This window comes from Semicossyphus pulcher, unplaced genomic scaffold (assembly GCF_022749685.1).
Source record: "Semicossyphus pulcher isolate SPU_LCO1_2020_fin unplaced genomic scaffold, fSemPul1.0.p SCAF_19, whole genome shotgun sequence".
Lineage (NCBI taxonomy): Eukaryota > Metazoa > Chordata > Actinopteri > Labriformes > Labridae > Semicossyphus > Semicossyphus pulcher.
This window is the reverse complement of record NW_027211692.1, coordinates 16,021,318-16,033,113: the sequence shown is the minus strand read 5'-3', so window position 1 is coordinate 16,033,113 and position 11,796 is coordinate 16,021,318. Positions and strand designations below refer to the sequence as shown.

Below are 11,796 nucleotides of genomic sequence, written 5' to 3'. Positions count from 1 at the left end.
ATACCGAAACGTTATCTTGCACATTTAATCTCAGCAACCGTTTCTAATATGCAATAAGATTAAGACATTCGTCTACGATGCATACTCCCAATCCAGAAGAGGGATCTCTCTCACAAAGCCTGTGTGCGAGGGGCGGGGGCATCTCTCTAGTACACACGCTACAGCTCGCACACACCCAGGTCCTGATCGTTACAATGGTGGAGAGAACTAAACGTTCCAAAGTGGGGTTACACTTCACCAGAGTCGATGACGACAATGTTCGTTGCCGCAAGTGCAACAACAATTTTGTAAGGGCAGAAAAACAAGCAACCTGTTCAAACATCTGTTTTAAGTGCCTCATATACAGGCAGAGACATGAGCCAAACTTCTCACTGGACGCCGTTACCCAACACGTGACACGTGAGGAACCCGGTTAATTGATAAGCCCCGCCCACTACCAGCCAGCCAAATTTCATCACAACATTAGAGTCTATAAATAGAGATGTGTTCTAAACATTGCTGTTTCTTTTTCTGTGAATAATTGTTTATTTCACATTTCAGACAATAAAGAAATATTCATTCTGATTTTAATTTCTTTCATTTTTTTCTCTTAAAAAATAACAAAAAGAACCAATAAGAATACCGTTAAAGTACCGGATCGTTAGGCAGTATCGATAAGAGTAATTATACCGTTAAAATCTTAACGATACACATCCCTAATTAAAACTGCTGCAGATGCAAATATTTTACATTTTCTAAAGTTTAGCTACAGGAAACAAAATGTCTCCAACATCACAGGGGTAAATATTGTGCTTGCTAGATATGTTAAAGTTATTTTTAAGGTGAGCACTGAGATTCCTATTTCAGCAGATTTCACAGGATCAGACTGCTTGATAACAACCAAGTGAGAGCGACAGCAAGAAGAGTACATTTTTGAGTCACAGACAAAAGTTTGACAACTTTATTCAAACATAACACTCTTTAAGCAGTTAATGACTTAATACTTTTACATAAACAGCAGTTGTTGGAACTCAGCAGCCCAAAGTGCTGACATAACGCTTGTTATGTAAAGTTGATAGGTGGTCTATATTGTATTTTTTTAGGCTATTGAATATTGAAAACAAATGCGAAGAGAATGCAGGAGATGTGACCGTAAAATGAGAACATAACTCCTTACTGGAAAAAGCTGCAGGTCACAAAGAGTCTCTGCTGCCATCTTCTGTGACAACAGTCTCACTACAATGTGCCATAACACCACCTTGCAAGCATTGTTATTGGACAACAGAGCCATCCAATAAAACATCCATATTCATTAGTTTATAGGTTTGTTTTGATACCAGTAACATATTTTATTTGATCCTATGAGATGAGAAAACAAAGCCATGGGAGCTTTGAGAGTGAACCAAAACAGTAAAGTTCCTCACTGTTAGTGACCTCATTCAAATCGTCACATTGTTTTTACATTTAATATATTGTCCTATTAAAAATGTTACTTTTAGCCTCTAAAGCCAGCTCATATAAGGTGCTCAAGCAGAAGACATACTATAACAATAAATGTGCACTTTTGGTTAATATAGAGAACTAAACCCATAGATGGAGATACATTTAAATTGATGATTTATGACTTGCAATTAATATTAAACATCTATGATGAAATCAATATTACTTATAGAAGGTAAATAAATATCTACTGTAGGTACACAATCAATTTAACAATTTTTGCTTGTCCTCTCAATTAAACCTTTTGCTAAATTTACCATTAGATACACCAGGAGCTCCTGCAAATAAAAGAGAAAAGAAATATGTATTGAAACAAATAAAGGATGCATGCAGAGCTCTTATTTTATGTGAGCTGTACATTTTAGTGAGAGTGGATACAAACAGTAAAGAACGTTATGCCTAGTCCCGAGTCTGTCACACAGAGGATTTATGGGTTGAATAACCAAGCTAATACTGTGGCATGATGCTGCCAGTAACAATATTCCCAACTCTGGTTAAGATAGTAAAAGGAGCCTAAACAGTTAGGTCCTTTACATTAGGGAGATAGGTGTGGTACAGGAGGATGTCAGATACCCGGCCAGGCTCTCCATTCCTGGAAAAACCCCAGAATGCAGTCCATTCAAACAGCCATTCTGCTCTAAGTGTCGGCCACCGCCTGTGTTTTCATCCTCACACTCTGCTTTACGATGACAGAGTGCGTGCTCACCCGGAGGAGGAGGCGTGATCTGCAAGCAGCTGGTCTGGACGTGTTGGTCCTGCAGGGCGGAACCCCTGGACGGGGTTGTGGTGGTGACTTGTGAGTCAGATACCAGGCTTTCCTCTCTCAACTCCTCCCACAGGTTACCTGTGAAAAGCCTTAATGTCAGGTGATTTTTGAAGAGCAATTATTGTTCAACAGTAAACAAAAGCGTTCGCTGCAATGACAGGAATCCGCTTCCCAATCATTTTTCTTAAGAAGGGGAGGAGGCCTGTCTGCTCAATGTCATAACTCAGTCAATCAGTTGAATAGAGCCGAGCCATTGTTTTAACGTAAGATGCACCTGTGCTTTCTATGACAAAATACCTGCGGTCAAAAAATGCATCAATGAATAAAAAGAAAACAAAATGAAGAGCATGTCATCTCTTGCTTTGTACAAGCTGAATGTGAACTATGACGCTTGTCACTGTTAAACCACTGTCTTTGCACTGTAAAAAAAAAAACTGGGTTGGAATGACAACCTTAAACCACAGAGGAGCAAATCAAAGAAAAGCAGCGCCATTGTTGGCTGAATGGGCAGATTAACAGGAAAGACTTTGAACATAAACATGTTTAATTAATTGTTTGCAGATGTTTACTTTGAAGTGAATCAGAGTAAATTTTGAGCCAGACAAATACCAATTTAAAGAAAAAAAAACTCTAATAGGAATAATAATTAAAAATATTATGTACAAGCACATCTTTAACAGAGGGAAAATCTATCTCCCTATATCTGTACATCCATCCATCATCCAACCTGACTCTCATACCTTGCAGTTGAAGATCAGTCAGACTTGGGTCGAGCATGTCGATGTCATAACTGCCGTCTCCGTCCAGCACAAAGTCATGCATGCTCCTTTGGCCGGTGCTGTACTCAGCCTGCAGCACAGCATTGTAAGCTGGTGGCATCTTTGGAGCCATGGGTGAGGTCAGGCTTTCAGTGGCTGGTGGCTGTCCACAGGGTGAGTACAGGGCAAATGAGTTGCTAAGATGAGCAGCACCGGGAGGGAGGTAGCAGGGCTGGTGGGGTTGAATATTTGCATACTGTGAACAGCGAATAGGTAGGCAGGGTGGTTGAAGCTGGGCTGGGTTGCAAGATAAGGAGTTGATGCCGTAGGTAGGGGCCCCTCTGGATATCAAAGTATGGTTGGTGTAAGGTGGCAAAGCCCTGAATTTTTCAGGTCTCTCTCCCAGCAGACGGTCAAGGTCTTCTGCAGGAAACATTTTGAGAATCAAATAAAGTATGAATCAAAAAAGACTTACTTAAATTGCCATCCAGCTTTGATAAATTAAAGATAAAAAAAATCTGATTGTCTAAAAAACATCAGTTTCATCTGCATTTGCTTAACTTGTCTGGTATTGACATCTTTCAGTAGGCGTGGGGGAACTTACCTGGCCTCGCCATGCTCCTGCGAACAGTGATTGGGTCCTTGCGACGCCACTTGTGCAGTTCTTCCTGCATTTTCTCCACCTTGGCTGGATTGAGAGCCCACAGGCAGCCTTTGCGGGATGAGTTCCCATTTTTGTTCTCCACCTTCACAAAGCACTTGTTCAGGGAGAGGTTGTGACGCACAGAGTTCTTCCATCCGTCAGGAGCTGTCTGAAACCAGAGAGGGTTGTACATATGTTGAAAATATGGGACAAACAGGTAAAAGCAACTTATCCATGACAACTAAATACTGCTGCTACATATGCATCTTAACCAAAAGGCTAGCAGTAAACCTCAATACAATTTCTACATAAAATGACAGAAAATAGAGACGTCTACTTATAGTTTGTACCCTTTCAGTGGATTGACTTGGTACAACAAGTATGGTTTATCACACCCACGTGTGGACTGACTGAACCGACTCTATTCCAAATGATATGTGGTGACATGTGATATAAATATACACTTCTGTCATCACGCTCATCCTTCAGTTCTTCACCTCGCAAGGAACACCTCTACCATGTTGGGCTAGCTAGCTAAAGCAAGTTAACTGCTTTTAATTGGGCTTGCAGCTGCAAGGTTAGCTGAACAGTCTCTGAGTGTGTGTAGCTTTGAGTTTGTATTGTCCACCTTGTGTTTCAGAAGGAGAACCAAGCTTAAACATGCAAGAGGAGAAGTCTTGTTTGTCTCTGTCCTCAGTATTGCAGCTTCTCTTTGCCTGACAAAGACCAGCCAAGGTAGTTCCCATCTGTCTGGGGATTTTCCAATGCCAGGAGAGTGTTAATTTAGCCCAAGTCATGTCCAACTTTCGGCAATTCAGGCACTTAACCCAAGAGAAGATGAATCACAGGACCCCCTCCTCTCCAAGCCAAGGGACCAAGGAGTCCAACGGCTGACCATATGGAATCAGTTGTAATATATTGTCAACATGTTGATGAAATGCTGGACATCTGCTTGGATATGCCAGGTTTGACGTAGGAACGTCTGAAGGGTGGCTGCGGGCTCAGCCTTAGAGAAGTAAAGAGCTCAGACATCCACAGGGAGCTCAGGGTAGAGACGCTACTCCTTCGCATTGAAAGGAGCCACTTGAGGTGATTTGGACATCTGAATAGGATGCCTCCTGGGCGCATCTCTTGGGAGGTTTTCCAGACACGTCCATCTGGAAGGAGACCCCAGGGCAGACCCAGAGCTTGCTGGAGAGATTATATATCCTGTCTGGCCTGGGAATGTGGAAGCCCCCAGGAGGAGCTAGAAAACGTTGCTGGGGAGAGGGACGTCTGGGTCACTTTGCTTAGCCTGCTACCACTGCGACCCCACCCCAGATAAGCAGAAGAAAATGGATGGATGGGTGGAAAACAGGAGGCTGGTTGAGCCAGTATGCCATCACTAGTGCATCAGCAGGACAACACATTCTTTTTTTCACCGTTCTGCTAAGAGAATAGAGATCTGTAACCGCCACATTTCACAGGATTTTCCTTCCCTCTGAACAGAGAACAATAACGAAGTCTTCCCATGTTCCCTGGACTTTATTTCGGAGTAAACTTGAACATGGAACATGGTGCTCAACTTTGGATAATATTTGGACTTGAGCGGAGCTGAAAAGGGTGGATTGATCTCTTCAGCACCTACGGTGGCATTCTTTGCGACTTACCTGGCCTCATCCACCAACCATGGTGTGGCAGGCCCAACATCCCTCCCACTCCAACATTGCAGGTTTTTCCGAATCTCAGTTGGACAATATTCACAAAGCACAGGCTGGATCTGCCTAGGCACTGAGCTCCAACATCATGCTTCAGACATACCAAGCCTTGTGTCTAGCAGGGCTTGGATCACTGGTGCCCCCTGACGGTCCACTGACGCCTCTTCTTAATGATGCCAAGGGCAAAGTCGTTTGGGTGCCTAGTGCTCATTGGTGGCGCTGTGGCTCACACTCTCCAAGGCCCTGGACAGACACAGAGCCATTTGTTTGGATGAGCCTCATGAGGGTTTGTTTGGACATTTACTTGACGACATTAAGGTGAAGTTTAAACTGAGGAAGAGGCAGACAGAACTCTATGCAACATCATTCCCAGATGTGATGTGTTGTCAAAACTGCCCATGAGCGCCTGCAGAACTGCAGTTCAATCGCCTCCTGCCGAATGGGTGACACCGTGTCTCCAGAGTTGCTAAGCACCTCGGAGGGAGAAACCACACACCTCCAATGGGACTTAGTGGAGAGAGGCTCCACCAGCAGGGAGACACTGCAGCCCCTCATTTGATGTGGCCCTACAGACGTTTTCCAAATTCTTTTCAGAGTCTACTCCCTCTCTCAGGGGCCACAGCAAGGGTTTGTCAATAAAGGTGGTGGACATCAACTGTGTGAATATTTCAAGTGTTCTGCCCCGTTGAATTCAATAAAGAGCGCATTTTGTATTTTTAAACAATGCAAATCAATCTGGTTAGACATGTGATGCTGCTCCCCTTTTGCAAACTAGAGGTCAACAGCCCAATTCCCTTCAATGCTGCAGGTCAGTTCATCACCCATCATGGTGTAAATCTGCAGTCTCTCAGTGGGTAGACAAAACGGAAGCCATTGGTTGCCAGTTTAAGTTCCAGGTTAGACCAACCCATTTCCTCAAACAAAAGGTTGGTACAGTCGTATTGTGTTGTTTCGCAGAAACATCTTTATTCATACACTTTAAAACATTTATTAAACCGAAGTGCCCTATTTTTTTTTTTTATCTTGGCATTATCTCTCTTTATTTTCAGTGACAACACCTGGCTTCACTTCAGCTCTCACCACTGCCTGACTGTGTCTCACAGTCTACATGTGAAATTAAATTGTTGAAATGTTGTGTCACAACTTTATTGGAATCCTGATTCAGAAAACCAGAAACCCAACCCTCCCTGAAGGGAATATTGAAAGGTATATTACTTTTTCCATCATCAGCTGTTTATATCTGATATCTGCAAGCCTTAGCAAGGGTCTACTGAACTGAAATGGACTATAAGATACTTAAACATATTCAGAAAGTATTGAGATATATCTAAAAAAAAAAAAAAAAAAAAAAGTACTTTTACTTCTTTGGTGTATCACTTATCATCTGCCTCATGTATTTTCTGGCCCTGCAGCCTGAGTTTCATTTGACAGGCAGCTGTTTGGAAAGCAGCCATCTATAGAGCACCTTCTTGCATATGAATGGCAGCAAGTCTTTGAGCTCTTTCCAGAGGTGGGTCTGAACATATTTGATGTGTAGATACCTGGAATCCTACAGTATATATGTCAACCCAAACAGAGGTTCAACCCTGCACCTGGCTAATTTAATAAGTACAGGGGTATGAATTGATAACTGTGTGATAATTGTGTTTTATTCTACTAGTACCCTGAACAATATTATAACCATGATGTCTCTACCCTTACTTTATACTTCCAAATTACCTACATAGACACAACACATACATTTGCTTATTTCACAGTGCATACTAGCCGCATGCCTCAACAGGTATTTACCCAGCTGGTCCCGTGCCACCTAGCTGCAGGTGAAGCTCACTGCTTTTAGACATATTTCATGAGAGTAATTAGTGTCAGTTACGACATAAATGTGGTTTGGGATGATCTTAGGCTTCCAAACCTAAATGGGAACTTTTAATTTAGAAAGACTACAGGTAAGGAATGAGATAAACAAACTGGTATCACCACCCCATTGATTTATTTAAGGTGTGCACAAACCAAAGGCAGAGCTAATTTTCCGCTGCGTGATTACAAACAAAGTCAAGAGGGAAAAAACAAATAGACACAGATACGCCACAGGCGAAACGATTCGACACACAATGTTACATTGTTAAAATGTTACAATTTCATTTAGCCGATGCTTTTGTCCAAAGCGACATACATCTAAGAGTTAATACAACACAAGCAACGATCGAGACAGGAGGGAACGAAGTCAGTAAGTGCCAAACAGCTTCAAGTGCGATCGGACACTGGTGCCAACAGGCAGTGTATAGGACGTTTTATTTTGCTTTTGTTTTTTTTATAAATAATAATAACAAGAAGAAATAGCATCAATATCATTCAGTGCAGAGGTTTTCATGGAAGAGCTGGGTCTTTAGCTTCTTCTTAAAGGTAAAAGGGACTCTGCGGACCGAATGGAGTTTGGTAGCTCGTTCCACCACCTGGGGACTACTGAGGAGAAGAGTCTCGTTCTTGACTTAGAGCCCTGTTGTGATGGGAGTACAAGGCGCCTTTCATTGGCAGAGCGTAGTGGGCAGGACGGAGTGTAGACCTGGATGAGGGCGTTCAGGTAGGCAGGAGCTGTTATTGTTGCTGTTTTGTAAGCAAGCAACAGGGTTTGGAATTTGATGCGAGCGGCGACTGGGAGCCAGTGGAGGGATATGAACAGTGGAGTGACGTGTCGTTTTTGGTTGATTGAAGAACAGTCACGCTGCTGCGTTCTGGATCATCTGCAGAAGTTTGAATGTGCATGCAGGGAGGCCTGCCAGTAGGGAGTTGTAGTAGTCAAAGCATGACATCACGAGAGCCTGTACCAGCTGTTGTGTTGCATGCTCTGAAAGGTAGGGTCTGATCTTCCTGATGTTGTACAGGGCAAATCGATATGACCGAGTAATCAAGGCCACATGAACCTTAAAGGTTAGCTGGTCGCCCATGTTCAGGGTCGACTTAATGGGTACGAGTTCAGTTAGACCAAGCTGGATATTGATCTGTGGTTGCATAGAGAGACTGATTGGGATGTCAAGGAGCTCAGTCTTGGATAAGTTGAGCTAAAGTTGGCGTTCTTTCATCCATTTAGAGATATCGGCAAGGCATGACGAGATACGTGCCAAGACTGTAGTGTTGTCTGGTGGGAATGACAGGAAGAGCTGGGTATCATCCGCATAGCAATGGTATAAGAAACCATGGGAGCGGATGATTGCACCAAGTGAAGTGGTATATATTGAAAAGAGAAGGGGACCAAGCACTGACTCTTGAGGCACCCCTGTGGATGATATGTGGGGTTTGGACATTTTTCCTTTCCAAGATACTCTAAAAGATCTCCCTGAGAGGTAGGACTTGAACCAGAGGAGGGCAGATCTTGAGATACCGAGCTCAGAGAGAGTAGAGAGGAGGATTTGGTGGTTCACTGTGTCAAAGGCAGCTGATAGATCTAGCAGCGGAAGAGACTGATTTGGGTCCAACACTTGTTATTAATTACATTTGGTCTGAATTAAATTATAAATTGGGATTATTATAGCCTACAACAGCCACAAATACCTAAATTTTTCCTCTTGATTTCTGGAGCATTTGATGGATTGACTGCTGTTAGGATGTATGAAAAGTTTAACAAATATACCAAAAGATGTTTCTAAAATATTTTGCTGTTGGAATAAACTCTCATTAAAAAAAAACTTGATAAATGATAAAAGACAAAGCCGGCCAAATGGAAAATAACATTTGGAGAAAAATAACGATGAAAAATGAAATCTAATCATCACGTTGCAAAAACATGCAACTAAAAGTGTCTAAACCAGAAGCAGCCAAATAGGAGCAGAAGAAGTCGACGTCATAGCATCTCCAGAAACATGCTGTCAGTGCTCAGAGCAGCTAAGGTTGACTTTAGAGATTAAGTTAAAGAAGACATTACAGAAACAAAAAAGTTTTGGGAGCAAATTTTTGTAACTAAGATTAGTGTGTCACTGCTAAGCATTCATGTTTTAGAGTTGGTTGAATCCATTATGTGATGTAGAAAAGATTAATTTGATACCTTAAAATAGGGGAAGTGTTCGGTCATGAAGCTGTAGATCTCGCTGACTGGCAGGCTTCCTGTTTTACTGTTCCTCAGAGCCATGAAAATCAAGATGCTATAATGATAAAGAAAAATAATGGCAATAGTATTTTATTTATACAAGTACATTGTATGTATGCATGTATACAATATTCATTGGAATAAACTTATTTTTAAAATGTTCTGACAAAAAAACAATGTCATCAGATATATATATAAAGAGGATAATCATATATTAATTTTAAACATTGTTGCTTTCAATATATCTACATAAAGGAAGACAAAAAATATAAATTTGGTAAAAAATTAGTAAAATGTGATGTAATGTTACCTGTATGAATAAATGGGCTTGGGGAAGAGGGACTGTGTGGGGCTCTCCTGGTGTGACTGAGTGGAGAAACCTTGGACAGGATACTTTGAGCTGTTGGACTCATTATTAGTGTGCAGTCTGGATGACACCTGTAGACAACACAAACAAACATCAACCATGACCTGAAAAGCAAGTTTAAACCCAGTATTTATGCTCTTTTGTTAAATTGCCTTTTGATGAGTCATATTTAATGATCCATAAACAGCTGTAATAAAACTTTCACTGTCTCTATTGCCCATCAAATTGTTTGTGACAATCTCAACCATTTTGTCTTACCCCTGTTAAAACCATGACTTAAATTAATAAAGTGGCTGGTATGTGGTATGTGAGGGTAAAACAATAACATAAATACACCCCAGCCAATCTTCTGAAGCGTTCCTTTTTGTTCAAATTAAGGACTCTTTACCTGTTGTAGAGGACTCGATGAGCTGTAGGATGGATAGCTTTGAGACAGGAAGCAGGGAGGCTCGACTGGTTGTACAGCTGGTATATCTGTGTATGAACTCTGCAAATATTAGAAAATAAAATGCTGTATTATACATGTTATTATATTATAGACCTATAATTGAATCTGTTGCATAATTTGACACCACTAAAACAACAACTGTTTTTTTGAGCACTTGAAGGCAAATTATGAATGCACTTTTGACAAAGAATCATCACTTAAAGTTCATGGTGAACTTATAAGCAAAAATCTGGCAGCACAATATCGGAAACTATCGGCCATCGTCTGACGATGATAGACTCTGGGAGAGACAGCCATCTGTTGGGGATTCCGATAAGCGATAAAGCATTTCCACTGCCAAGACCTCCTTTTCTGTGCTCTCGTCTTGGTTTACAGTTTAAGTTTTAGCAACTTTAGACGGGTCAAACCATAATGCTTCCCAAACTCAAAATCGTATCCCTCGCCAACAGATTATTTTTTATATATACAGAATCTGTTCATAGAAATGACCACTAAACCTCCAATCTGATATTTTTAGCCAGTTGGAGGCAGCACAAACAAGTCGTGAACACAACATTGACATATAATCCTCTTTTAAGTGGATATGGGGAACCTATTAGCAAACAGCTGGCTATTTACACATCCAGCAGTTTGGAAGCACTGTCATTACTCATTCGGAGGTGAAGTTCATTCTCTTTCAGCTCTATTTTTTGTCTCTACCAACTCCTTAGAGTGATATTTGGCTTGTTTCATACTAAAAGCTAAACTACGATCATCCAGTTATTCACAAACGTTGTCTGTCTGCTTAAACTGAAATAATAGGTGAGGATTAAAATAGTGTATCATTAGTTTAGAAACCTGAACGCTGCCGTTGTACTGGTCCCAGGATGTTGCTGGCTCGTCATTTGAGCTGTGAGAACCAGTTTCAGGGCAGCACTCCTCCTGCAGATGGCTGAAGGAAGAGGAGCACGGTTGAAGACAACCTGCCGTCGTCACCGCATCATTGTTGAATTGTCGACGGTACGGGTGGAAATGGTCAGACCCAATGGGGCCTCGTCCTAGTGCTGATCCTGACCCCGACATGGTGGTCCTGTCAGTGCTGTGCCTCTGGTTCGCAGCTGCAGGGCTCAAGCTGAAGGTGTTGCTCTCCTGCTGGGAGAGGCAGACGTCCTTGCCCTCATTAGTCCTTGTTGTGATCATCATCACAGTGAGTACAAAAGTTAAGGACAATCTACACTAACTGTTGACAAACCAATCAGGGCTAGGCTTAATGTGTAAATCCTGTCTCAAATCCCATTTCTGGACCAAGAAGCTGCCAAGATGCTTACTGTGAATCACCTGAGGCCATTAAAACCTCCTGTCTGATAGTATAAACTGTCTCACCCAGCCATGTTCATAAACATAGTGAAATTATAAAGCCATTAATTCTAGTGTAGGAGAAAACATACAATAAAATATGGTACTTCTGAAGGAGTAGTTTGATATTTTGGGAAATAAGCATTTTTGCTTTTATATTTAGATGCCACAGCCAGGAGTAGGTTAGCTTAGCTAAGAATAGTGAATAAAAAAAACAACATT

The 11,796-nt window shown here is 41.7% G+C and overlaps 1 protein-coding gene across 1 annotated transcript; it reads right to left on the bottom strand.

Annotated features, from left to right (window-relative positions):
* Window positions 1-1,953: 1,953 nt before the first annotated feature.
* On the bottom strand, window positions 1,954-11,418 carry foxn1 (forkhead box N1). The gene is made up of 7 exons (XM_069669030.1): window positions 11,077-11,418; window positions 10,180-10,278; window positions 9,735-9,862; window positions 9,383-9,479; window positions 3,608-3,815; window positions 2,986-3,426; window positions 1,954-2,323 (listed from the first exon to the last, which is right to left on the bottom strand). The coding sequence occupies exons 1-7, from the start codon at window positions 11,416-11,418 to the stop codon at window positions 2,010-2,012; spliced, it is 1,629 nt and encodes a 542-aa protein (XP_069525131.1). The 3' UTR covers window positions 1,954-2,009.
* Window positions 11,419-11,796: the final 378 nt, after the last annotated feature.